This window comes from Nannospalax galili, unplaced genomic scaffold (genome assembly GCF_000622305.1).
Source record: "Nannospalax galili isolate Female #2095 unplaced genomic scaffold, S.galili_v1.0 scaffold788, whole genome shotgun sequence".
Lineage (NCBI taxonomy): Eukaryota > Metazoa > Chordata > Mammalia > Rodentia > Spalacidae > Nannospalax > Nannospalax galili.
Genome location: NW_008359996.1, coordinates 1,896,668 through 1,922,474, shown reverse-complemented (window position 1 = coordinate 1,922,474; position 25,807 = coordinate 1,896,668). Strand labels below are relative to the sequence as shown.

Below are 25,807 nucleotides of genomic sequence, written 5' to 3'. Positions count from 1 at the left end.
GGGAGGGGGGAAGAAAAAGAAAGAGGAAGGAAGGAGGAAAGGGAGGAACAGAGAGAAAGAAACAGAGAAAGGACATGATTTCTGTCTTCTAGGATCATAGGAGAGAGGGCTCACAGATGTAGATTGTTCTGGAAGAGACAAATGACCACAGGGAGTCCCCTTTCACATGTTCCTCAGCCTCTTCTGATGGAATAGGCTACTTCCCTTTCATTCGTTCTCTGAGTCCAACATGGGGCCACCCTCACCAGCCTTCTAGACTCCTGTTACCAGCTCAGCTATAGTTCCTCTCCCTAGGTGATCTCATCCATTTTCCTGGCTTTAAATACCATCTATATGCTGGTGACTCACAAATGTATATTTCTAGCCCAGACCTCTCCTCAGAGCTCCAGACTCTTATACCCAACTTCCTGCTTGATGTCTCCATGTCCAAAAACATCATCTCAAGCTCAGTAATCCCACACGAAGCTCTCAATTCGCTCACTCCAAACGCGCAGCTTCCCTCTTCATCTCAACAAACGGGGCCAGAGCCCAGAGCCAGAGCCGAGGGCCATCTCTGTCTCTGATCCCTCCTTCTCCTTTACCAAAACCCCAATTAACACCTGTTCATGCCATTTCCAATAGAAAGCTCAAATGTGGCTGAACACCTGCAATCCAGAGAGGCCGAGCATCGTGAATTCCACCCTGGGCTGCATAGTAAGATCCTGTCTCAAAGCCTTTAATTCCAGCACTTGGGAAGCAGAGGCAGACAGATCTCTGAATTCAAGACCAGCCTGGTCTACATGAGTTCCAGGACAGCTGGGGCTACAGGGAGACCCTGTCTCAAGAAGACCAAAAAAAAATCCTGTCTCAAAGTGGGGGTGGGGTGGGACTGGAGTGGGGGAGGGAGAGAGAGAGAGAAGAAGAGAAGGAGGAGGAGGAAGAGGAGGGAAAGGAGGAGAGGGGAGGAGAGAAAGGAGGGGAGAGCAGGCAATGCAAGACAGAAATCTCGTTTCCTTTCCTCCCTGTCTGGGCTTCCCTCCAATTCCAACCAAGTTCTTTCATCTGATCTGCTCAAGGCCACAAGTCTTTGGTCTTGTTAATCCATGTTTACTCCTACCTCCTAAGACCCCGCCTCAACCATCAGCCAGAACCAATCAGAACACCTGGATCTACCACTCAAAACCCCTGAGTGCCCTGCCTCAGAGCATCCAGCCACACTGCCTTCAGACCACTCTGCATTCTAGACTCTTTTCTTTTCTTAGACAGGGTCTTCCTGAAGCTCCAACTAACCTGGAACTTCATATGTAGACCAGGCTGGCCTCAAACTCACAGAGATTCACCTGCTCTGCCTCTTAAGTGCTGGAATTAAAGGTGTGTGTTACCATGTTCAGTATATTCTAGGTTCTTATTTATTAAGTTTTCTGAGATAGGGTCTCTATTTATTTATTTATCTATTTATTTTTTGAGACAGAGTCTCCCTGTAGCCCCAGCTGTCCTGGGGGTATGTAGACCTCACTATGTAGACCAGGGTGGCTTTGAACTCGCAGAGATCCGCCTGCCTCTGCTGGGATTAAAGGCGTGTGCCACCACATCCGGCTGAGATAGGGTCTTTTTATGTAGCCCAGGCTGGCCTCCAACTTGGGATCTTTGCCTCCTGAGTGCTGGGATCACAACTGCATCCTCCTTGCCTGAGGCCTGTTCTAGGCTCTGGATGGTCTCCCAGCCTGCTCACCTTGCCTAGGCCACTCCAGTACCACTTACCACATCCCATCTGACAAGTGTCTCTTGACAGATTTCCTGTGGGAATGGTGCCCAGGTTCTCACCTGTCCTCCAGTCCTCCATCCACCTCACTAGTTGGAGCCATCAGTGTATCTTATCTGTCTGTCTCCCTGCTAGGCTGAAGCCAGAGGTACTTGTTCTTAACCACAGTTGTACAACAGGTATTCAAGAAATGATGGAACGATGGGGGGGGGGTAGGTATGTCGGATGCAAAGCCTTTCCAACTCTGGACAGTTAAAGTTCAGCATTGTCTGCCATATTCCTGAGTTCCTGCATTGTAGGAGGCTTTGCGGGGAATGCTGGGAAGGGTTCACTCAGAAGAGGGTGTCAGATCCCCTGGAAAAGGAGTTACAGGTGGTTATGAACTATCATATAGGTGCTGAGAATCAAATTGGGGTCGTCTTCAAGAGCAGTAAGTACTCTTAACTGCTGAGCCATTCTCTAGCCCCAAATGCATATAATTTTAATGCATTCTTTGGAATAGATAACATGCACACACGGCACAATATTAAAAACATACAAGTGGAGTGTTGTAGGACACACCTTTGATCAAACTCGGGAGACAAAGGCAGGTGAAGCTCTATGAGTGGGAGGCCAGCCTGGTCTACATAGCAAGTTCCAGGCTAGCCAGGGCTATATAATGAGACCCTGTTTGGAAAAAAAACAAAAAGCCTCCTTTTTCATGGCTGCATACTATTTTGTCATGGGAAGTCATGTAGTAACTAGTTTAACCAGTCCCTGATGCATGGGCATTTCAGTTGTTTCTTTTTTTTCTCTTAGCAAGCTATAGTTAAGAATCTTAAACTTTGGGGCTGGAGAGGTGGCCCAGTGGTTAAGAGCCCTGACTTTGCTTACAGAGGACCCAGGTTTGATTCCCAGCCACCCACATGGTAGCCATGGTTACCATTGGTAATGCCAGTTCCAGGGGAATCCAACGCCCTCTTCTGACTTCTGTAGGCATTGCATGACATTGGTGCACTTACATACATGCAGGCAATACACTCATACACATAAAATAAAATAATAGCTGGGCGTGGTGGTGCACTCCTTTAATCCCAGCACAAATAAATAAATAAATAAATAAATTTTAAAAATTAAAAAAAAGAATCTTGAACTTCATAGGGCTGGAGAGATGGCTCATTGCTTAAGAACACTGGCTGCTCTTGCAGAGGACCTGGGTTCAAGTCTCAGCACCCACATAGTGACTAACAACCTTCAATAACTCCAGTTCCAGGGCATCCAGCACCATCTTCTAGTCTCCACCAGCACTGCATGACATGGGTGCACTTACATACATACAGACAAAACACTCATGCACATAAAAAATAATAAAAATTTTAAAGATGTTTATTTATTATTGGTCTTTTTGAGACAGGGTCTCCCATGTAGCTCCAGCTGGCCTGGAGCTCACTATGTAGACCAGGCTGGCCTCAAACTCACAGAGATCCACCTGCCTCTGCCTCCTGAGTGCTGGGATTAAAGGCATGTGCCACCATACCCGTCCCTTATTTTTGGTTGTTAGCCTTAGCCTTTAATGGCTGCGCTAGCCCTCCAGCCCAGCCGGCCCTTATTTTTAATTATGTATATGTATGTATGTCTGTCTGTGTGTGGGTATGTGAAGAGAGCAGGGGTGTCTAATTCCCTGGAGCTGGAGTTACAAGCTGCCCGATGTGGGTGCTGGGAATCAAACTCAGGTCCTCTGCAAGAGCGGTATGCTCCCTTAATCACTGAGCCAAATCTCTAGTCCCCCTAAATTTTATTTAAAGTTTTTCACTTAACTTAAAAAAAAGATTCTTAGCCAGGCGTGGTAGCACATGCCTTTGATCCCAGCACTTGAGAGGCAGAGGCAGGTGGATCTCTGTGAGTTCAAGGCCAGCCTGGTCTACATAGTAGGTTCTAGGACAGCTGGGGCTACAGGGAAACCCTGTCTCAAAAAGACTGAAAAAAAAAAAAAAAGACTTTTGGACTTCTGTTATTTTTCACATGGTCTGGTATATCTTAAGATAAAGCCAGAGAATTTCAGGGCTAAAGAATATCAGTATTTGTGACCCTGGCTTTTACCTTCAGACTGGTTTCAGCAAACGTGGCACTCATTTAGCTTTTGCAGCAACTGACAGTTTGAATTTTGGTCATTTGATGGCTGACAGGGGCTGTCTGTGTATAATTTGACTTTACATCATTCTTTAATTAAAATTTTTATTTGTAATTCTTTTTTTCTTTTTTTGGTCTTTTTGAGACATGGTCTCCCTGTAGCGGACTTGAAACTTGCTATGTAGACAAGGCTGGCCTCAAACTCACAGAGATCTGCCCGCTTCTGCCCCTGGAGTGCTGGGATTAAAGGCATGTGCCACCATGTCTGGCCTTATTTGTAATTCTTTATGTGCATGTGTTTTGCCTGCATTCACATGCACCACATGCAGAACTGGAATTAGGGAGAGTTGTTAGCTGCCATGTGGGTGCTAGGAATCAAACCCATAAAATGTTAACCTGGACTCAAGAGGCAGAGGCAGGCAGATGTCTGTGAGATCAAGGTCAGCCTGGTCGACATAGAGAGCTCTGGGCCAGCTGGAGCTACATATATAATATATATTAGAATACAGGAAATTTGATGGGGGTTAGTAAGAGGGGGTGCAGACATGGGAGGGGATCTAAAAATGGTCAAAATATATTAAATAAAATTCTCAAAATTTCAACTTAAAAAAGGAAAACAGTACAAACACCTGAAATTTACATGTAACAAAACTGACCACGTTACCTTTTATTTTTGGTACTGGCAATCAAATATCAGGCTTCGTGGATACTAAGCACTACTGCACCAGGTCAGTCCTTGATTGTTTTTAGGTGTACAGTTAGTGAGTATGGAGCATATTCACGCAGTTGAGCAACCACAGTTCTCTAAGTCAAAATATTCAGTGAGGCTGACTTTGTACCAGGGCAAGTCTAGAGCACTAGGGACTCAGATCAATCAGCCCCAGCACACTGCAGAACTCCCAGGTTGATGGGAGACAGAAATGTAAACAGGCAGACAGAACTCAGCAGAGCTGGAGTCCAAGGGACCTTCAGGCTAAAGGGATAACGGGAAGGTGGTTAAGTGTGTGTGCACGCTCCCGGAAGACAGCTAGGAAAGTGACCTGGCATGATCTCACAAGTAGAGAACTGTACTGAGCCAAGGCCTAGGGGTCTAGAGATCACAGCAGCGCCCTGGAACTGCAGGTAAGTGTTGCAGTTGTTGGCGGCAGAGGGTTCCTGGCTTAGGGGCCTCTTCCAGGAGTTAGTCTTTTTTGAGCAAATGGGAGTGAAGATCAAGGTTAGGGATGAAGCCCTCTGTAGCACCAACCTGTAATCCCAATGAGTCAGGAGAATCAGGAGTTCAAGGCCAACCTAGGCTAGGCTCATTCAAAAATTAACAAAACAGAAAGCTAGGGGCTAGACAAGCTGGAGCAGGTGTGGAGTAGGGCAGGAGGGTTGGGGGGAACAGGTTCATGACTGCAGGGCCAAGCTTTGATGTTCCTGACGCCTGAGGGGACAGAAACGGAGATGGCAGGAGGGAGTTATGGTCTGGGAAGGAGACTCCGGTCCTGGGTTAGGCCACAAGAAGAGAGGAGGTGTGGGGAGCCAGTCTTCCTAGGCTCCTTCGGACTGCCAGGTTCCCCAGCGGATCCGACCCCCATCCCTGCCCGCCACAGCGGATCTCCAAACCACGCCCCTATGGACATCGGAGGGGTAGACAGCTGCCCTCTTCCCTCCCTCTCGCGCTTTCTGGGATGGGGGTGGAGGGGAAGAGAACCAGCGTCGCCATGGCAACCAGGCTGGTGGTCCGGCCCTAGAGACCTGAGTGAGTGAAGGAAAGGCAGAGCACGTCAGAGCCACTGAGCTCTCCGCAGCGGGGGCGGGGGCCTAGGTCCCCCGGGAGGAGTTGGGAAACACCCGGCGACAGCCGCGATGGGTTCAGGGTGGCGCAGCGAGCCCGCGTGCTGGCGAGCGTGTGCGTGCGAAGTTCGCGGGTGAGTGTGCTCCGGATGTCTGCCGTGTCTATGCACCGGCGGGAGCTTGCACCCTGGAGCACTGGTGAGTGTGAGCCAGCCCGCGCGCCCGTGCGAGTGTGAGCGCGAGCACACGTGTCTGGGTGTGCGCTCCCATGCGCTCGGGGGCCCTGGCGCGCGGCCAGCTGGAGCCGGAGTCCCGCCCTCCGCGCCTCTCCCGGCCGCCGCCGGCTGCAGCTCCCGCCGCTGCTCACCCGCGCCTCCCGCCCCAGCCCGCGCTCCCTCCCGCTCCGCGCGCACCGCCGGACTCTGCTGTCCTCGCCCGCCTCCGGGAATCGCCGGCCGCCGCCGCCCAGCCTGCGCCCGCGGGCTGCCCAGTGTCTGGGCACCTGTTGGAGGCAGAGAGACAGGTGCGGGGGGCCGGGCCAGCCGGGGAGGTGCGCGGGTGCGGGCGAGGGGGAGCTGCGCGCTCCGGGGGTGTCCGCTCTTCTGCCGCTGCCTTTCTGGCTCCCCTGCGGAGCCGCTCGCAGGAGGAGGCATCCGAGCAGGGGTCCCACTCGCGAGGGCCGATGGCCCGGGTTGGGGACAAGGCTGGCAGGCAGAGCTTAGGCTAAGGGAAGGGACGCCTTAGAGGGGTGGCCACCCCGGAGCCTGATGCAGATGATCAGAGCCTCAGAGCAACGGAGGAGCGGACCTGGGGGTCTCCTGCGGGGTATGCAGGGCTGGGAACTGGGGAACCCAGGATGAGAGGAAAGCCATAACGCACAGGTAGGAGGGCAAGGTTATGGGGTAGTAAGATCTTACGCGCGATCTGGCAACCCAGCCCCTGTGGAGTCAGGCCTCCTGTTTGCCCACCAGCCTACACGGGTCATCCTCTCCCTTGACACCCAGGAAGGGAGGTCACTGAGGGCCCCACGGACCCCAACCAAACACTGCAGCTCTGTACTGGGTTTCCCAGCCAGACGTGCTGCATGAGGGGCCGCAGGGGCGACCGCATGACCATCAACATCCAGGAGCACATGGCCATCAACGTGTGCCCCGGGCCCATCAGGCCCATCCGCCAGATCTCCGACTACTTCCCCCGCAGGGGGCCAGGACCCGAGGGTGGTGGCGGCCGGGGCTGCGGGGAGGCCCCAGCTCATCTAGCCCCCCTGGCTCTGGCCCCCCCTGCGGCTCTCCTTGGGGCCTCTACACCCGATGATGGAGCTGAGGTGGACAGCTATGACTCGGATGATACCAGTGAGTCTGGGGGCTTGGCAGGCTTGTGGGAGGGCCCAACCTACTGGGTGTGCATGGGGGGCCAGGAGGAGGGACACAGGCAGTCCCGCCACCGCAGCTGCAGTCCGGGTGGAGATTACAGCTTCTGCAAGGCTCAATATTCAATATTTCTGCTGAGACACTCCACCACCCACACAGCTTGTTGCGGCCGAGCCAGGGACCTAGATGCAGGCATGCACATGTCTGCTCAGCCTTCTGCATACACAGCAGGCCAGCAAAGGCTGGGCACCTGCAGCTGGCCACTGGGGCTCACACATCTGACTTGGCTCAAAGACTCACACCACTTTTCCTCTCTCCCTTCCCCTTTCTGCAGCTGCTCTGGGCACACTGGAGTTTGACCTTCTCTATGATCAGGCCTCCTGCACGCTTCACTGTAGAATTCTCAGGGCCAAGGTGGGCATAACCTCCCTTCTAGGCTGTCTTCATAGGACAGGGCTCCATCCTTCCCAACCAGCACACTCTCGGCTCCTTCCGCCTCTCTGGTATTTCACCCTATGGGGATCCAGCCCTACAGGAGGGAGCCAGGCTGGGAGTATATAGCTCTCTTTGCACCCTGTCCTCCAGGGCCTCAAGCCCATGGATTTCAATGGCCTGGCTGACCCCTATGTCAAGCTGCACCTCCTGCCAGGAGCCTGCAAGGTATGTCTAGGAGATGTCTCTAGGTCTGGTTTAGCTTGTGGGTTCATCCTAGACTCTCCCAGCTCCCACCTTCAGTCTTTGGGAATCCAACAGACATGCATTAGAACCCTCTGTCCCCCTATGTCCCAGGCTAATAAGCTAAAAACTAAGACGCAGAGGAACACACTGAATCCTGTGTGGAATGAGGAGCTGACATACAGCGGAATCACTGATGATGACATCACTCACAAGGTGCTCAGGTAGGGCTTTTCCTCCAGCCCAGCACCTCTGTGGGACAGCTGTCACTGTAATCTTTGGTTGCTGGATCAATCTTCCTGAGTCCCACCCACCCTGTTGCTGCTCAACAGTCAGTGGCTCCCCAGCTCCCTCAGCAGCAGGCCCAAAGGTTTCTCCGGCATTGCTGCCCTCAACATGGTTCCAACTGCTCTTCCAGCAGATGACTATCAGATTCGTCTTTGTCAGTTATGCCTCTTCAACCCAGAAAATGCTCTTGGCTTCATCTCTACCAACATCAATCCTTATGTTTCCTCTGCTTCCCAGGCCCCTTCTCAGGGCCCCTGACTGGTCAGACCTATGCACCTCAGGTTGCCCATCCTATTCCATATCCCCCTATCATCTCTGAGGAGGGAAGACTCTCAGGCCAGGAAACTTGCTGTCATCCCAGATGAGGAGTATCCCCCCAAGGGTAGTGGGACAGCAAAACCCAGGCTTGGGAGAGTCTCTTCCTGTATTCTTGGGCAGTAGAGAGCCACAGAAGCATTTCTATCAGGAAAGAGGCATGGTCAGGGCTGTTCTACAGAGCTCATGTGGTGTCAGAGGTGAGAGGGACAAGGCAGAAGTCCGCCGAGTTGGCCTCACATTCCCAGAGTGAGAGGATTTAAGCCTCAAAGTAATGCAAGCTCACAAACTTTTTTTTTTAAAGACAAGTCAGCCCAGTCTGGCTTTGAACTCACAATCCTCTTGCCTCAGTCTCCTGAATGCTAGGATCCTAGTGTGTGCTACCATACCAGGAGTGTTTGTTTTTACTGTTTTTTGTTTTGTTTTGTTTTGTTTTTCCCCTTTGACTCATGATGGCTTTAGGAACTAGATATGTGCTATCTCCACTTGGGAGTCTGGAGTCCAGGCTCAGGGAGGTTAGGTGACTTGCCCAAGGTCACATAGGTAGCCAATAAGGGCTGGGATTTCAACATTCCTTCATGCTACAGCTACTCAACCCAGCAGTTGGCCACTCCAGTGGCAGTGCAGAGGACAGAGGGCAGAGAAATCATCTCTTAGCTCTCAGCTGCTGCACCTTGCCAGGCTGGGCTCCCTGCTTAAGCAGAAAACAGGGGACCCAAATGGGTCCAAGGTAGCTAGACAAGCCTTCTAGTTCTTAGAGCTGGGCTTGCATCTGTGACCACACCCCACACACCTGTGGTGTTCAAGCAATTCTAGGACTTGTGAGGGCTTCCTGTGGTAGTTGAGCCTTTCCTGTTCCCGATGGATGCAGGGTAGCCTGGGGCAGAGGACAGGGCAAAGTCAATGGTCTTTCTCAAGCTCTGGCCCCTTTTACATAAGCTGGAAAACTTAGAGCAGGGACAGGACTGGTCTGAGGCCCTCTCCCTCCCTCCTGAGTGGGGCTCAGATACCCAGGGGCCCTGACCCTGCAGTTGCCTGACAGGATCTCTGTCTGTGATGAGGACAAGCTGAGCCACAATGAATTTATTGGAGAGATCCGAGTGCCCCTCCGCCGCCTCAAGCCTTCACAGAAGAAGCATTTTAACATCTGTCTTGAGCGGCAGGTTCCGGTCTGTGTGGAGTGGAGGGGTATGGGGGTGGGAGGACAGGAGAGATCAGCTTGCCAGAACCTTTTCTTTGCTCCCTCAGCTTCCTTCACCCTCATCAATGTCTGCAGCGCTGAGGGGCATCTCTTGTTACCTGAAGGAGGTGAGGGACATCCTGAGGACCCTGTCTGGGCAGGAGGTGGGGGAGGCCCCAGACTGACCCCTGCCCCTTTCTCTGGCAGCTAGAACAGGTGGAGCAGGGACCTGGGCTGCTGGAAGAGCGTGGGCGCATCCTGCTAAGCCTCAGCTACAGCTCTCAGAGGCGGGGGCTGCTGGTGGGCATCGTTCGCTGTGCCCACCTGGCTGCCATGGATGTCAACGGTTACTCTGACCCTTATGTGAAGACGTGAGCCCTCACCCAAGCCAGACCCCAACCCAACTACTCTGGGGCCTAGCTTGTCCCTAATTTCTTGGCTCCTCTTCCCCTCCCCCAGGTACTTGAGACCAGATGTGGATAAAAAATCCAAGCATAAAACATGTGTGAAGAAGAAGACGTTAAACCCGGAATTTAATGAGGTAAACACAGCAGGGGCTAGAAATCACAGTGGACTGGGAGCAGAGATGGGGTTTGGAGAGGGCCTCATGGGAAGGTGTCTTGTTCCCAGGAATTTTTCTATGAGATGGAGCTCTCCACTCTGGCCACCAAGACTCTGGAAGTCACAGTCTGGGACTATGACATTGGCAAATCCAATGACTTCATAGGTGAGGGGAAGAACCCACCAGGTGCTGTTGTGGGAGGCAGGGCAGGAAAATGGACACTGACTAGGCCTGCCTCGATTTGCTCTCCAGGCGGTGTGTCCCTGGGGCCAGGAGCCCGAGGAGAGGGAAGGAGACACTGGAGTGACTGTCTCCAGCAGCCAGATGCAGCCTTGGAGCGCTGGCACACCCTGACCAGCGAGCTGCCCCCAGCAGCTGGGGCACTCCCTTCAGCTTGAGCAGACAGCAGCTGCCCAGCGCAGGCCCCTCAGGCCGGGTCTAGTACCCAACCTTCGCACGAGTGTGTTGCACGTTTACACGGGGTGGGCTGCCCCCTGCCCCGCACTACCTGTCTTATTTTTGTGAGAGTTTCTGTGACTGTGGGTCTGTCTTCTTGTGAGGGACTGTGGAGATCTATATTCACATATGCAAACTTTCTCCTGCCTGACTTGCTGTTACCTGCAAATATGCAACCACCCCAGGCACAGGGCAGAGCAGGGAGTCCCCTGCCAGCACTCCTGCCCCACCCCACTACTCCTCTCTAGGCCTCTCCAGGCTGCCTGGCCTCCTGCCCCATAGGGAGGAGGTTGGATTAGGGGAGATTTAGAGGAGTTTCCAAAAGAGAAAAGGACAAGTTAAAAAAAAAAAAAAAAAGTCAGTCCTTTAATACAGAATCTTCACTAGAAAAGCCCCAGCCCTGTTCAGCTGCCCTTCTGAAGGGGTGGCCACCACAGGGTCTCTGCTTCCCTAAGAGGTGGCCAATACTTCTGGCCACTCATTAAATAACTGTCCCCTGGATGGAGCTGGGGGCCACCTTCCTGGGGGACATTTGTGCATGTTTACGCCTTTTCTGATTGTGTCAGTGGCCGAAGCATGGCAACTGGGCATCAATAAACATCTCTGAGGAAGTGGGCTTGAGTGGCTGGCACTGGTTGGAGCACTGGGCAGTTACTCTGGAATGTCGATCACCAGGTCGTCGTCACCGTCCAGAGCATCATCCCCACTGCCTGCATCGCTGAACATCTGCTGAGGGACGGTGCTCAGGATTGTGTGTGGGGGCATCTTGGGGGGAGGTAGGGGGGTCAGGGCCGCCCCAACACTGGCCCCAGGACCTCGGGCAGGGAAGGTCAGCGGCCCGCCCACAGGGCAGTCAGGGGGTCCCACCGCCATCTGCAGCAGGGGGAGAAACACAGGGAAGGCTTGTCAGAGAGGCGCTGGCACCTCCAGGATGCTGGGCACTGCCCACTGAAGGCAGTTCAAGGGGTGCAGGAGGGGCAGTGGACACTGCCAGCCATCCAGCATTAGAATCAGGCTTGCCCCACCTCAGCCCCTCAGTCTCAAGCCAAGTGCCTGGGGAAAGGGGCAGTGATGAAGCATTATGCAGATGGGTGAAGGGAGACTGATGGGAAATCTGGATAGAAAAGCTGGGCTCTTCCCTCTCCAGTGAGGCACTCTGGTTGACCTGTGACAGAGGTTAAAGCCAGACTCAGGACCAGCTCAGAGTGCTTTCCTCTTGCCTCTGGGCACCTCAGGTACCACTGGCTGTTTCTCCCTCCTCCTGTGGGATTCACTGGTACATGGTAGGCATCACAGGCTTCCTGAGCCAGAAGCCTAGGCGGTGGCTTCGCCCCCCAGCTTCCATGACATTGTGGATGAGCCCTTCCTTGGGACCCCAGCAGCCACCAGCCTGAGCCAGGCCCTCCTCTCGCTCACCTGGGCTAGGTACCAGCCTCCTAACTGGACTCCCTGCCTTCAGCCTCTCCCAGATCCAGCTCCTCCTCCACACTGCGGCCAGAGTGATCACTCTAGAACACAAACCTGAGCATGTCACTCCCCTGCCTGAGGGCTTGGCCCTTGCTGCCCAGAGGATAGGCAGTGTATAGTGTGTCCGACAACAGTCCTGCTCTGCCCTCTGAGCTGGAACAACCCTGCTCTGCCCAACCCTCCAGCCCCAACCCTGCCAGGTCCTTACAGATCCTTCCCAAACAGTGCTCTCTGGGTGCCAGCAACAGCTAATGTGTTATGGACAGACACTAAGCACATACTATGGGGCCAGGTGGCACCCATCAGTGATCTCTTTATACCACCACCCTGGAAGAGAGGTGGGGCCATATGCCAGAGGAAGGAACTGAGGGATGGAATATACTACTAGTTCCCACTTGGCAGCATACAAGATGCCCCTGGGGCTGGGTTGGGAGGAGACACTATTTGTGGTCTCCACAGTGGCCTCCTGATTCCTGTCACACTGGTCCTGTAATTTGTTCTCTATTTGCCAAGGAGGCCTACCCTCACTTCTGGTCTAATATAGGGGGAGGGGAGCTAGAGTAGGCAAAGCCTCAGGGAACATGGACAGCAGACAGGAGGTCCAGCTCTGGATAGTACCAGGACCCCAGCTATACACAGGAGCAGATGTTCACAGAGGACTGTGCCTCTGGCTCCCCTCTGCACCCCTACCCTGTCCCCCAGAACTACACTGACCTCAACTTCCTTGGTGTGAACAAGATCAGCCAATGTGGCTCCGTAGATTGCCAGGGCCCTGGTGCAATTGGGCTGCTTTCTATCCCTCACTCATTTTAGTCAATGATTGAAGAACTAGAGTTCAGTGACGTGCTCAGGATCACATGGCGAGTATGTGAACGAGCTGGGATCCATATCCAGCTAAGCCTAAAGCCCCAGCTTTCTATTTTGTTTTTGTGGTGTTGGGGATCCAACCACTGAGCCACATCATCTGAGTGAGGTCCCAGCTCTTAACTGACTGGTATCAGCCTTCATGTTTCACCTCAGTTCACACTTGCTACCTCCCACTCCCCTCAGTGATGGGCTCCTTCCTGATCTGGGGGTCCAGGCCTTCCATGACCCCACCCCATCTTGTTTAACACTCCAGCTTTATTCTGTCATTTCTTATCCCTGCTGCAGCCTATTTTCTACCGGGTTCCTGTCACCCTTCCAGCTATGGCCAATCCAGATCTTACTGAACCTGGACTCTAGTCCTTAGCTGAACCTCTGGGTGCCCCCACCCCATAGCAGTTGACTTCAGCCTTTCCAACCAATCCAGTCACTGTACTTAAGGACAGCAGTAGCCAGTCTCTAGCCATTCGTCTACATGTGCTAAACTTCCTGCAGCTCTAGACTGCCATGTCTAACCTTCTCCACACACCTGTCCTGAAGGCCAGAAGCCCAGAATTTTTTGCAGAGGCCAGTGTTATTACCCTGATTTCGCCCCCAGTGTTAGGGATCAAACTTGGGGCCTTTCACATGTTAGGTAAGCACTTCACCACTGAGCTGCATGCCTAGTGCCCAGAATTCATTAGAATTCATACTCTGTTTTTTTGTTTTTGGAGACAGGATTTCACTATGTAGTCCTGGCTGGCCTGGAACTTCCTATGTAGAAGGTATGCATCACCACACTTGGCCAAGAACTCATATTCTTTAAAATTTTATGTGTGTGAGTCTTTTGCCTGCATGGATGTAAGTCCAAATGTATACAATGTCTGTGGAGGCTAGAAGAGGGCATCAGATCCCCTGGAACTGGAGTTATGGATGGTTGTTACCGCCTTGTGGGTGCTGGGAACTGAACCCAGGTCTTCTGCAAGAACAGCCAGTTGTCCTTAACCTCTGAGCATCTCTCTAGCCCCAAGAGCTAGCCTGGTCCTTACTCAACTCCGCTTCCCAGTTGATGGACACTGCATCTTCCCGCCTCTCTGGCTGGCTTCTCATCAGTCCTGGGGCTCCATGTTCAGACTTCTTCCCTTTTCCAACCATTCAAGTAAACACCCCTGCAAGCCTGGGCTCACATATCTGCTGTCTAGTCAGCATTTCCAGATGCCCTCCCAGCAGGTCCCAAGCCAAATTCTCACCTTCTTTTCAGAACCCACTCCTCCCATAAGCCTCATCTCAAACTGCCGCTTCTCTTCTTCCCTGCTAAGGTAAAAGCCCCAGAGTCCTCCTGGGTTCCTCTTTCCCTCTTACAGCCAAACCCTGTGGCACTTTCTTTAAGATGAACCTGTGGTGCACTCTGCTGAGTTTCTTACAGTCACCTTCTCCCTACCATCCTGACTACTCCAGCTCCTGTACCCAGGCCTGTCCACATGCTGTCCATGTTTCTAAAATGTAAGCCGGGCCAGGTCCTGTCTGCCCACCCTCCACAAGGGGTTCTCACTCCATTCATGTATAAGCCCAGTTCTCTCCAGCACCTCAAGGCCCTATGTGTTCCAGTCCCTTGGCTCTGACCTCTCTCTGATCATCTGCTGAGCTTCCCTCCTACCAGGTCTTTCAACAAGCCAAGCAAGCACGAGCCACAGACTCAAACACTTTCCTAGATAGCATCATGGCTTGCCCTTATTTCCGTTAAGTATCTAGGCAATAACACCCTAGACCATCTGTCTACCTTAAAAGTCTCGTCCAATCTGGTCATTTTTCTCCACTCAGGCCAATCTACCTTGTATCTTCTGCCCATCTTGTTGAACAGGAGTTCTCTGAGGTCAGAGGTATCTCCCTGATCATTATTACAACTGCAGCACCTTAGGATGCTCCATGAACACTTGTTGATTTCATCTGGTTTGATCACTTGTTCTGAGTCCAGGAGACCTGCTCAAGGTCACAATATTCTGAACTGGGGCAGCCTTGACTGGACTCTACATTCCACAATTCTGCCCCTCAAGGTTTGCATAAAGTACTCACAACTTGTATGAACATATCCTGCTCTGGTCACACTTCAGGCTATGATCTTGGGGCCAGGTTGCCAGGCAGGACCTCAAGCATCCCCCAAGACTGGTTCTGGCCCTGCCAGTGAATCAGGACTTTTCTGCTCTACCCCTCAGTGCTAAGCCCTGGGCTGAGGAAGCAGCCCAGTTGATAGGGTGCTTGCCTAGCATACACAAAGCCCTGGATTCAATCCTCAGTACTGCATAAACCAGACATGGTGACACATGTCTGTAATCCCAGGACTCAGGAGGCAGAGGTAGGAGGACTGGCTTAAGGTCATCGTGCCAGCTTGGACGACAAGAGATCCTCTCTCAAAACAAAACAACAACAACAACAAAACAACCAAACAAAAAAGCAAAGCAAAACAAAACAAAAATCCCCACAGTTTGCAGGGCGTGGTGGTGCATGCCTATAGTCCCAGCACTCAGGAGGCAGAGGCAGGCGGATCTCTGAGTTCCAGGCCACCCTGGTCTACATAGTGAGTTCCAGGTCAGCTGGTGCTACAGGGAGACCATCTCAGAAAGACAAAAAAAAAACCAAACAACTCCCCAAAGTTCTAGATATGCCCCCAGCCAGTCTTAAGCCTCCTGTGAGTGTCCTGCCTTTGTGGCCCTCCCTACAATCCCACATCAGGGTACCTTGAGTTTCCGGGGTAGGCGGGGCCGTTTCTCCAGCTTGGGCCTCAGGGGGCTGGGCTCAGGCAGCTGCAGGGCCAGGTAGTCAGAAGGGAATGGGGGATAAGGGGGAGAAGCCAGCTGCTGGTGGGTGCAGGAGGATGGAGATGGGAAATGGAGTGGGTCAAGGTGAGGGGTGAAGGGGAGAAATGCACACAGGAGAAGAATGGAAAAACAAAAGAGATGGTGATGAGTGTGGCTCCCAGGGCTCCTGGGAATAGAGGGGGACAGCAGCAGGACTATGTCCTGGGTCTGCTCTCCTGGTCATGTCTGCCCCCAGTCCTAAGTGAAAGAGAAGGCAACCCTGACTCACACCCTCCAAAGGTCCCTTGCTGGTCACATACAGATATGTTCTGCGTTGGTAGGCCTCATCCTGAGGCCTAGCCCTTTGCCCAAACAATGCCCATCTTATTATTCCCAGACATAGTAGCCCACTACTTCCTAGCCTTGACCCCAACTTACCGAGCTCAGGTATGGGGAGGGGGCCCCAGAGGCCTGCAAGGGAAATCCTGTTGAAGGAGGCAGGGAGAGGCTGGAAGGGGAAGGGGCACCCCCCAGAGGAGGGCTTCTTTTCCTAGAGAAAGGATGGGTAGGGGTGGTCAGAGGCAGCTGGGAGGCCCAGATCCCCCGCCCATCCCAGGGAATGCTGGCTGTTTCTTACCTCTTGGGGGCTGGTGTGTCAGGCAACTTGGGCGTCCCTTCTGTCTCACTGTTATCTGAAGATGCGGTGGCATCTGAGTCTGTGAGGGGGAGGGCTGGTCAGTGGGGTTGCGGGGGTGGGGTGGGGTGTCCCAATCCAATGCAGAGAACTGTGATCTCAACACTTCAGAAGGGTGCTGGGGAAGCAGACTCCCCAGTTGGCTCACATGCAAGCATGCTATTCTGGGAGTCTCCCAGCTACCCCAGCTTTCCCATCTGCTTCTACTTGGGCTCCTCCACGACACACTTGCCAACACATACTATGCACCAGACTCCTTCACATTCTCCTGGTCTTTTTAAGAACAGAGGAAGAGGAAGAGGATCACCTCTGCTTTCCAGATGAGCTCACAGAGACTCAGGTTGCAGTGGGAATGGGACCTGAACTCAGGTCTGTGATTCCGTGACCACTTTAGGCTACTTTCATGTGCTTGTGAGCCACCTTCAGCTCCAGCCTTGGCTCTACTCTCCTTGTTCAGGGTCCCATTAATTTACCCCTCCTCCTCCTTTCTTCTACTGCTCCCCTTTCCAACCACAAGGTCAGGGCAACACCACGTCAATCACCTGCTCAGCACTGCTTCAGCCTACCTTAACAAAGCTGGACTTTTCCCTCCCAGTACTGAGGCTTTCACCCAGAGCCTCATACCTGCTAGCCAAGTGCTCTACATCAGAACCACACCCCCAGCACTTGAGTGCACTATTTACACCACTAGGATTTCTTTCCAGAAAGAAATTGATTTTCTAGTTCAAAACTTTTTCTGAAAAGGCCCATCACTCATCTAACAACCACTACATATGATACATTGTTTTCAGTTCAGAGCCTTTATTTTTTCTATTTTGAGACAGTATCTTGCTATGTAGTTCAGGCTTTCCCTGTATGAGAAATTCTCCTGCCTTGGCCTCCTGAGTGTTTGGGTTATAGGCATGTGCTGCTACACCTGGCTCAGAGGCTCCTTTAAAACAGACTAGAGGCTGGAGAGATGGCTCAGGGTTCAAGAGCACTGGCTGCTCTTGCATAATACCTAGGTTCGGTTCCCAGCACCTAAATGGTGGCTAATAACTGTTCATAACTCCACGCCACTTCCTGGAGATCTGAGGCCTTATTCTAGTCTCCTTTGGACACTGCATGCATGTAGTGCACCTACATACATTCAGGGAAAACATTCATACAAATAAAAAACAAACAAAAAACCAACCACAGACTCTCACTCTGAGAAGTCTTCCAGAATCTCTCGGGCTCACATGATTGTTGGCCCTCCCAGAGTCTCACCTCTCATTTGCTATGGCTCATGCTGCTCTGAGAAGTGGCACCAGCTGCTCCCTGACCAAACTGTGAGCTTCTGCAGCCTATGGAGAATGGAGGCTTAACTCTATGGCTTGTGCTCAGGCCTGGAGCAAACTGAGACCTCTTATGCCTCCTGTCCTGCCGAGCCTCTCAAACAGGAAGTTAACTGGCTTTTGCCTAGTTCTTGAATCTTAGCTACAAACCTCTGTACTAATAAATGAAAATGTGGTACATGGTCCAACAGATCATTACTTACAAAAACAAAACATTATTTACAAAAGCCTTACTGGTTGCTATTTTCATATACTTGCCCTAAACCAATGTTTTTTTTGTTGTTGTTGTTTTGTTTTTGGTCTTTTTTGAGACAGGGTCTCCCTCTAGCCCCAGCTGTCCTGGAACTCACTATGTAGACCAGGCTGGCCTTGAACTCTCGAAGATCCGCCTGCCTCTGCCTCCCGAGTGCTGGGATTAAAGGCGTGCACCACCACGCCCGGCATTAAACCAATGTTTATATTTCTGAGACAGGGTCTCCCAAGATCTCTGTCATCGTCCAAAGCTAGAGAATTCAATGCATAATATACATACACACAATCCGCCTGCCTCATACGTGTGTGTGTGTGTGTGTGTGTGTGTGTGTGTATGTGTGTTTAAAGACACCCTGGAAAGAAGATATTGTATATAACCTTAAAGTCCCCATTCTGGAATAGCCCACCTTTGGACTTTTTCCAAATTCACTAGTGGTCATCCAAACAATTTATCAATTTGCAACTGGAATTTGAAGGCAAAACAAAAGCAACGTAAAACAAATCAGGATGAAGTTCAGGGATGGGAGATGGCTCAGTCAGTGAAAGCACAAGCCACACACATGCCTAACTACCCTTGAATCCACGTAAAAAGCAGGATGCGGTGGTCTGCATCTGTAACCCCAGCATTCCTACAGCAAGATGGGAGTTGGAGACTGGAGAACTGGCCAGACACCTATCAGCTACCAGGGCTGCAGCAGAGACAGAGACCCTGCCTCCAGGTGAAAGGTGAGAATCCACCCCCCAAAAGCTGTCTTGACCTCAACACGTTTGCTTCAGCACAGCAAGCCTGCCTGCACACACAGACACACATTTTTAAAAAGGATCAGGATGAATTGCATTTGGTCTCAAAAATAATTCAATAATCTTGTTATATACGTATGTTGGGACTTGGCTGACATTTAAAGTGAATTGTAAAAGATACTACAGTTGGAAAAACCATGGTCTGTCTCCTTCCTACTACTCAAACAAGGTTACCTGTTCTTACCACACATCTGCACTTTGTTATTCAGCCTAGCAAGCTCCAGCTGTCGTCACAGATTAGCTTCCTCTTTAACTCCTAAACACTTCATATCCAATTTAGATGGTGCATGCTTTTGTGTGGTCTACAAGCTACAATGGGACTAACATTTTTGTTGTTTTTAGACAGGGTTCCTGTAACCCTGGTTGGCCTGAAATTCAAAATATAGCCTAGGTGGTGATTCTCCTCCCTCTTCCTCCTAAGCACTGAGATTTCTGGCATGCTCCACCAACTCAGTTGGCTTTTACTTTTTTTGTTGTTGTTTTGAGACAGGGTCTCCCTATAGTCCCAGCTGGCCTAGAAGTCACTATGTAGACTATGTTGGCCTTGATCTCACAGAAATCCACCTGCCTCTGCCTCCCTGGCACTGGGATTAAAGGATGTGCTACTATATTTAGCTGGCTTTCACTTTTTCATTTTTTTCAGACAGGATCACCCTCTGTACCTCAAACAGGTCTGGACTTTGCTATGTAGAACAGGCTGAACTTGAACTCACAGAGATCCATCTGCCTCTGTCTCCCAAATGCTGGGATTAAAGTTGGATGCCATCATGCCCAGCTGTTTCACATTAAAATTTTTTATTTGGGCTGGAATGAGGGATCAGCGCATAAGAGCTCTTGCTGCTCTTCCAGAGGGCCTAGCCTGCTTTTCCAGATCCTAGCACCCACATGGTGACTCACAACTGCCTGCACAAATGTGGTGTACATACATACAGGCAGACACACATACACATAAAATTACATTTATTTATGTGTGTGCCTGCGGGTGCATGGGTGCCAGGGAATGTGTATGGAGGTCAGAGGACAACTTTTAGGAGTCAGTTCTTTCCTTTCATCATGTGGATCCTGGGGATTGATCAGGTTGTCAGGCTTAGCAGAAAGTGCCTCTACCTGCTGAGCCCTCTCTTCAGTCCAGCTTTACGGCTTTAAATGGTTTTAAAAAAAAATCAAAAGAAGCTGCATGTGGTAACACAGCACTGGGGAAGCTGAAGCAGAAAGATTGTGAGTTTGAGACTACAGTTGGAAAAACCACGGTCTGTCTCCTTCCTACTATTCAAACAAGGTTACCTGTTCTTACCACACATCTGCACTTTGTTATTCAGCCTAGCAAGCTCCAGCTGTTTTCACAGATTAGCTTCCTCTTTAACTCCTAAACACTTCATATCTTCATATCAAGAACATATCTCAAAAAAATTAAAAAATAATAAAGATTATGAAACTGTATGAAAGTCAACTGTCAATATCCACAAAGAGTTTTATCAAAACACTGCCACTCTTGCTTATTTATATATAAGCTATGACTGCTTTCACAGGAGCTAAGCAGTTTTCTTCAACTGACAATACATTTCACACAGCCAAAAAATATCTGACCTTTTGCAAAGAAAATTTGTCAATTCCTGCTATAACTCCTACCCTGTTTATTTAACCCTGTTTTTATTGTATTCAAGCTCTTACCATCACTTACAATTTCTTTAAAATAAGTTTTTTTGGAGTCGGGGGGTTGGCGCATGCCTTTAGTCCCAGCACTCTGGAGGTGGGGGGAGTGGCAGGCTGGGATTCTAAAGTGCTGGGATTCTAAAGGTGTGCATCACTATGCCTGGCTAAAAATAATTATCATTATTATTACTGTGTGCGTGAATGAATGAATGCAGGTGTGCACATGCTATGACACGTGTGGGGAGCAGAGGACAACTTTCAGGAGTTAGTTCTCTCCTTTGACTGTGGGTTCCCGGGACCATGCCCTTTTGTTTGTTTATTTTTCTCCAATAGCGGGTCTCATCATGTAGCCCAGACTCAACCTTCTGCTTCAGCCTCCTTAGTGGTAGGATCACAGGCAGACCCACACCCTTCTAATTATTCTCACTTAGGCCCACCCCGCCACCCCCGCCTGGGATATAAACCACAAGAGGCCAAGGGCTTTGTTTATTGCTACCCTGAGTCAAGCACAGTGCCTGAAACACAGCTACGGGCACAAGGCAAGCAGCCAGACTTAAGAAGTATTGGAGGGGCTGCATCAGCCTCCACATTCTAAGATTAAGACGTGCTTTATCATGTCTTCCTGCAAATTTTCAGGACCTTGCTCACCAGAAGAGTCTTCATCCACATTCTCATACTGTAGAAGTCGATCTAGAAGGAAACTGGGAGAAGTGGGAAGAATGATTATTCCCATTTTGGGGATGCTTTCTTGGGCTCCAGTCCCTCCTAGAACACTGGAGCCTTCAGAGCTCACGAATTTGCCGTCCTAGGCCAGGATAGAGCCTGAACGTGGATCCCCAGGAGTCACCCTGCTCTCATCCCCATAACGTGCCTCACCTCTTGTCCCTGGAAACCTTCAGCAATTTCCTCTGCGCCTTCCTGAGCTCCTCTTGGAAGCACTCGTGTTCCTGTATCGTAGGTAGGTAGGGCGCTGAGACAAGGGCGGTCCGTAAAAGGCCCAGAACCCGGAGACATCTCGCCCTACCTACCCCCCCCTTTAAAAATTGTTTATTTATTTATTTAATGTGTATGCATGTATTGCCTGCATGTAGGTAAGTGCACCCGTGTCGTGCAATGCCCGCGGAGGTCAGAAGAGGCTGTCAGATGCCCTAGGACTGGAGTTACGGACGGTTGTTGGCTGCCATGTGGGTGCTGGGATTCACCGGGTCTTATTGCCTGCATGTAGGTAAGTGCACCCGTGTCGTGCAATGCCCGCGGAGGTCAGAAGAGGCTGTCAGATGCCCTAGGACTGGAGTTACGGACGGTTGTTGGCTGCCATGTGGGTGCTGGGATTCGAACCGGGTCTTCTGCAAGAACAGCCAGTGTTCTTAACCGCTGAGCCATCTCTCCAGGCCCCCTACCTACCCCTTTTACAAAGAGGTAAACTGAGGTCTTCTCAGCGCCAGGCCGCACACTCCACAACCTCCCCACCCTAGCACTCACGTAAATGAGGAACTTGAGCTTCCGCTTCAGATTCCGGTATTTCTTTTTGTAGTCCACTTCGCCCTCCGCCGGTCCGTTCATGACCTGGCCCCGAGCAGCACTCCAGAGTCGAGTCCCGCTACCCAGTGCCAACTCAACCAGGCCTCGCGCCTTCACTTCCGGAGATTCTGCACAGCTTGACCCAAGCGGACTACAACTTCCAGCGTACTCCGCGCGCAGGGACCGCACTCACACGGACCGCCCTCCTAGGGAAGACGGCAAAGGAACGCAGCTTCCAATGGCTACGCAGGCGGAGAGGCGGCGGCACGATGATGTCATAGTGACGTCAGACGCCCGGGGCCGCAACTATTAACTCTAAACTGCTCCAAATGCCTTCCCCCGGAATCTTAGCGTGTTGGCAAGGATGCCCTCTCTTCTGCCTTTCGAAATAAGAGGCCTAGCTTGATGGTCGTGGTTACAGCGCAGCGCCGAGAGTTGATTACGGTACATTCAAAGAGCGAGGCGCCGAATCGGCGTCTAAGGAGAATCTTAAAAAACAAGTGGTTCTGATAAAGAGCACAAGCCCCGAGCCTCCAACTGGCCAGGGAAAGCCAGCTCTGTCAGGCAACGTTCTCGCCCAGCAGTCCGCAACGGAGGGCCAACTGTTCTGCCCCACGGTGCCGCCGCCCTGCGCGTGCGCAAACTACTGTCAAACGCACAGACCGCGGCCCGGAAGGAAAAAAGGCGGGAGCCGCCAATCCCGGGTGGGGCAAAATGGCGCCGGAAGATGAGATGCTAGAATTCACGCACAGCTTTTTCCGAGGCCGTCCTGACCTTAGGTGCGTAGGGGATTGGAGTTAGGATTGGAAAGGGCAGGGGTCGGACTGGGAATCGGTCTTGATGCGTGTCTCCGTAGCGCGCTCACGCACTCCATAGTGCGGCGGAAATTCTTGACTCACGTGGGCCGGAATCACCTGGAACCCGAGGAGAAGCAGGCACTGAAGCGGCTGGTGGAGGAGGAGCTGCTGAAGATGCAGGTGTGGGCATGAGGTGGGACAGGAGAGACAGGGTCTGTTGCTAAAGGTCTGTTGGGGGCAGGACACAACCTTGGTTCGATTTGCTGTACACAGGTGGATGCTGGTACCACGGAAGAAAAGCTAGATTTTATCAAAGTAAAGAGGCCTTCTGCCCCCTGCAGTGACCCAGAGAGAAAAAGGTTCCGCTTCAATTCCGAGTCAGGTCTGTGTTTCCTGCATCACTGGTTTACTCAGAAGTCATTGTGCATGTGTTGTGTTGCAAAGCGATAGAGGCAGCGGCAAGCAGTGAGTCAGGTAGAGCCACAGCTGTGCCTTCTGAGCCCTTCCCTCCGTGTAGGGCTAGAGGCACCCTCCCTTAAAGGAGGGAGAAGGGACAGAAGAACCTATCCCAACCCTGTCTTCTCGTGTTCCAGAGTCCAGCTCTGCACCCTCCAGCCCGGACTGCTTGGGACCCCCAGTAAAGAACAGGACAGCCAGGGAGGAAGAGGAGGAGCAGGAAAGTCCAAGGCCAGCCTTGAAGAAGGCAGTTGAAAGCACAGATGAAGAACAACAAACAGACCTGGTTGCGAAAATGGGATTGGAGGAGGGCAGTGAGGAGGAAGGGGAGGGCTCTGTCAGGTCAAGCAAGGTCTGGAAGGAAGAGAACAGTGAGGAAGATGATGATAGGGAAAAAGAACAGAACAACAGACCTAGGAAGAAGGCTGGGACCAAGAACAAGCCCGCACTACGAGAGGCCTCAGCCACTAAGAAGCAGGCCAGAGAAGAAAGTGAAAACAGTGAGGAAGAACCTGTCTTGAGGAGAGCCAAGAAGGTGGGGGGAAACAGAGGCACTAAGAGCTGCCAGGAAAGTGAAGACAGTGAAGAGGAGGTGACCCTAGCCAATAGAGGGGACAGGGAGCCCAGAGCAAAGAGCAAAAGTGGGGAGAGGACAGCTTGGGAGGGGATGGGTTATAAGCAGAAAAGCAGGCCTGGCAGGCTAACTGGAGACTTGAGGGACAGTGAGGAAGAGAAGGAAGAAGTGGCAGCAAACAGTGGGGACAAGAGCAGGGGAGATGAGTACCCAGTGCAGAGAAAGAGTGAGGGCAGGAAACAGCAGAGTGCAAGCAGTGAGGATAATGAAGACAGCAGAAAAGAGCAAGCAACTTCTCAAGACACTGCGAAGACAGGCAAGTGGGTTAACATCCGTGGTGAGAGTGACACTGAGAGGGAGATGAGTGAAGCAGAGGAGAGCCCCAAGGGAGAGAGGAAGAACCGCTCTTCTAGGAAGAGCTCCAAGAAAGGCAAAGCGCGAAGCTCCTCTTCCTCGTCAGATGGAAGTCCGGAGCCCAAAGGCCAGAAGGTGAGGGTGTGTACTAGGCGGGTGGCCTCCACTAGGGAAGAGGATGGGCCTTCAGCTGCAAATTCCTTGGTAGGCTAGCTCTCGTGGCTGTGGAGAGGACCACCCAGCTGTGGTGAGGCTAAAGCGCTATATTCGTGCTTGTGGTGCCCATCGAAACTATAAGAAGCTGCTGGGCTCCTGTCGCTCCCACAAGGAGCGTTTGTCTGTCCTCAGGGCTGAGCTGGAAGCCCTGGGCATGAAGGGTGAGTTGGCATGTGCTTTGGGGACTGCAGGAAGGCCTGGGCTGCTGGGGAAGAGAGGCTCACAGCTGCTTCTGCTCTAGGTAATCCTTCCTTGGAGAAGTGTCGGGCCCTGAAGGAGCAGCGGGAAGAGGCAGCCGAGGTGGCTTCCTTGGATGTTGCCAACATCATCAGTAGTTCAGGTAAGGAGTTTCTTCTTTTCCAGAGAGAAAGACGTTGGATAAATGAGATAACTAATCTTTCCCCACCTACCAGGCCGACCACGAAGACGCACTGCCTGGAATCCTTCAGGTGAAGCAGCCTCTGCAAGGGAGCTGTATCACCGAACCCTGGACTCCGAAGAAGAACGGCCACGTCAGGGACCTCCAGACTGGTCCCATATGCGTGGCATCATCAGCAGTGATGGTGAGAGCAGCTGAGCTCCATCTCTCAGGAGGGATAAGAACCTGCAGAGCTGAGGCAGCTTTCAGAGGAGGAAAACTACAGCCCCAGGGACTAAGTTGTTGGCACACTACTCACTTTTATGTTCTTGGTTTAAGGTTTTTTTTTCCTCTTTTCAAGACTTAATAAAGGAATGTTTGTAATCACTTCATCTGAACTGGTCCGTCACTCTCATACCGTCCTTTGTGCTAGGAAGCTGGGAAGTAGCCACTGTAGCCACTGGCCTAGTTCTCTTATATTTTCCAGGTGTCCTTCACTCCAGGACCATATCATCCAGTCTGCCACCAGGCCATATCAGAAGGTATCAGAGGGTGTGGCTCCTATTCCTCTTACAGCACAACCAGTTGGTTTCTCTAATCAAACTAGCTTGAAGAATGTGAAGCACCAAAAATAAAGGATAGTGCTTGCCTAGCATGCACAGGACCTGGTTCTCAGTCCCACCACGCTCTCCCCTCAAAGAAAGCAGCACAAACTCAGGCTCAGCTATTGTTCACCAGAGGCTCTTTTTTTTTGCCTTAAAGAAGCAGGTACAGTAAAGCCAGCTGGCCAATTAGACCCCTATAAACATCTGCAGAAATTCTGTGTCCAGGCACCTACTAAGATGTAGACATGGTCTGTTGGGGGTTTGTGCATGAAGTGAACCTTCTGGGAATCTGAGGGTTGAACAGGCTGTGACCTTCCAAACATACCTACAATCATTAAAATCACTAGAATTTTAATTAGTCCATTAAAATACAAGTAACATTATCACGTGCCACTGAACAATCCTTCGTACACACCTTAGACAGAAAAGAAGTCCTGGGGTCTGTTAGAATAACCAACAGTTTATTAAAAGCTTTCTCTGGGGCTCTGTGCCAGCCCCATAGCTGAGAGGGGCTCCCATAACTGCTCCCAGTATTGGGAACAGCCCTTTCCAAGGTCCTTCCCCTTGTCCCCCGCCCCAGCCCTGACCCCAATTTAAAAAAAGATAAATGAAAAAAAAAAAAAAAAAAAA

At 51.5% G+C, this 25,807-nt stretch overlaps 4 protein-coding genes across 16 annotated transcripts; 2 read left to right on the top strand and 2 right to left on the bottom strand.

The window, feature by feature from the left end:
• Positions 1-5,619: 5,619 nt before the first annotated feature.
• On the bottom strand, positions 5,620-6,282 carry LOC103726427 (translation initiation factor IF-2-like). Its single transcript, XM_008823985.1, has one exon. It carries the CDS (start codon positions 6,280-6,282, stop codon positions 5,620-5,622), a length of 663 nt encoding a protein of 220 aa, XP_008822207.1.
• On the top strand, positions 6,080-10,852 carry Doc2a (double C2 domain alpha). 5 transcript variants are annotated; one of them, XM_008823893.2, is made up of 11 exons: positions 6,080-6,152; positions 6,701-6,981; positions 7,334-7,413; positions 7,585-7,659; positions 7,789-7,898; positions 9,320-9,446; positions 9,526-9,585; positions 9,665-9,828; positions 9,917-9,998; positions 10,088-10,184; positions 10,272-10,852. In XM_008823893.2, exons 2-11 carry the CDS (start codon positions 6,714-6,716, stop codon positions 10,415-10,417), a joined length of 1,209 nt encoding a protein of 402 aa, XP_008822115.1. In that variant the 5' UTR covers positions 6,080-6,152; positions 6,701-6,713; the 3' UTR covers positions 10,418-10,852. The 5 variants fall into 5 exon arrangements, with proteins under 5 accessions (XP_008822115.1, XP_017651277.1, XP_008822113.1 ...); XM_017795788.2 differs by having other exon boundaries at positions 10,088-10,832; XM_008823891.2 differs by having other exon boundaries at positions 6,084-6,152; positions 6,705-6,981; positions 10,088-10,832.
• Positions 10,548-22,010, bottom strand: Ino80e (INO80 complex subunit E). Of its 9 annotated transcripts, none has more exons than XM_008823902.3 (8): positions 21,779-22,010; positions 21,173-21,243; positions 20,936-20,997; positions 16,218-16,296; positions 16,019-16,130; positions 15,521-15,640; positions 11,892-11,983; positions 11,213-11,348 (listed from the first exon to the last, which is right to left on the bottom strand). In XM_008823902.3, exons 1-7 carry the CDS (start codon positions 21,857-21,859, stop codon positions 11,912-11,914), a joined length of 597 nt encoding a protein of 198 aa, XP_008822124.1. In that variant the 5' UTR covers positions 21,860-22,010; the 3' UTR covers positions 11,213-11,348; positions 11,892-11,911. The 9 variants fall into 9 exon arrangements, with proteins under 9 accessions (XP_008822118.1, XP_008822119.1, XP_008822120.1 ...); XM_029559021.1 differs by having other exon boundaries at positions 15,521-15,637; XM_017795789.2 differs by having other exon boundaries at positions 15,521-15,637; positions 20,945-20,997.
• A 225-nt stretch (positions 22,011-22,235) lies between these two features.
• Hirip3 (HIRA interacting protein 3) lies at positions 22,236-24,964 on the top strand. Its single transcript, XM_008823903.3, has 7 exons — positions 22,236-22,596; positions 22,674-22,794; positions 22,888-22,996; positions 23,208-24,133; positions 24,207-24,375; positions 24,456-24,554; positions 24,628-24,964. Exons 1-7 carry the CDS (start codon positions 22,532-22,534, stop codon positions 24,789-24,791), a joined length of 1,653 nt encoding a protein of 550 aa, XP_008822125.1. The 5' UTR covers positions 22,236-22,531; the 3' UTR covers positions 24,792-24,964.
• The last annotated feature ends 843 nt before the right edge of the window (positions 24,965-25,807 follow it).

Bases quoted from the DNA above. Each gene is read 5' to 3' on its own strand.
- LOC103726427 (XM_008823985.1), bottom strand. From the start codon at position 6,282: ATGCCTCCTCCTGCGAGCGGCTCCGCAGGGGAGCCAGAAAGGCAGCGG.
- Doc2a (XM_017795788.2), top strand. From the start codon at position 6,714: ATGAGGGGCCGCAGGGGCGACCGCATGACCATCAACATCCAGGAGCAC. The intron at 7,899-9,319 runs GTAGGGCTTTTC...GTTGCCTGACAG, and splicing joins ATCACTCACAAGGTGCTCAG to GATCTCTGTCTGTGATGAGG. The intron at 9,447-9,525 runs GTCTGTGTGGAG...TTGCTCCCTCAG, and splicing joins GTCTTGAGCGGCAGGTTCCG to CTTCCTTCACCCTCATCAAT.
- Ino80e (XM_008823896.3), bottom strand. From the start codon at position 21,859: ATGAACGGACCGGCGGAGGGCGAAGTGGACTACAAAAAGAAATACCGG. The intron at 21,244-21,778 runs GTGAGTGCTAGG...CCTACGATACAG, and splicing joins AGCTCAAGTTCCTCATTTAC to GAACACGAGTGCTTCCAAGA. The intron at 11,349-15,520 runs GTACCCTGATGT...CCCCTGCTGCAG, and splicing joins GCCTACCCCGGAAACTCAAG to ATGGCGGTGGGACCCCCTGA.
- Hirip3 (XM_008823903.3), top strand. From the start codon at position 22,532: ATGGCGCCGGAAGATGAGATGCTAGAATTCACGCACAGCTTTTTCCGA. The intron at 22,597-22,673 runs GTGCGTAGGGGA...GTGTCTCCGTAG, and splicing joins CGAGGCCGTCCTGACCTTAG to CGCGCTCACGCACTCCATAG. The intron at 22,795-22,887 runs GTGTGGGCATGA...TGCTGTACACAG, and splicing joins AGGAGCTGCTGAAGATGCAG to GTGGATGCTGGTACCACGGA.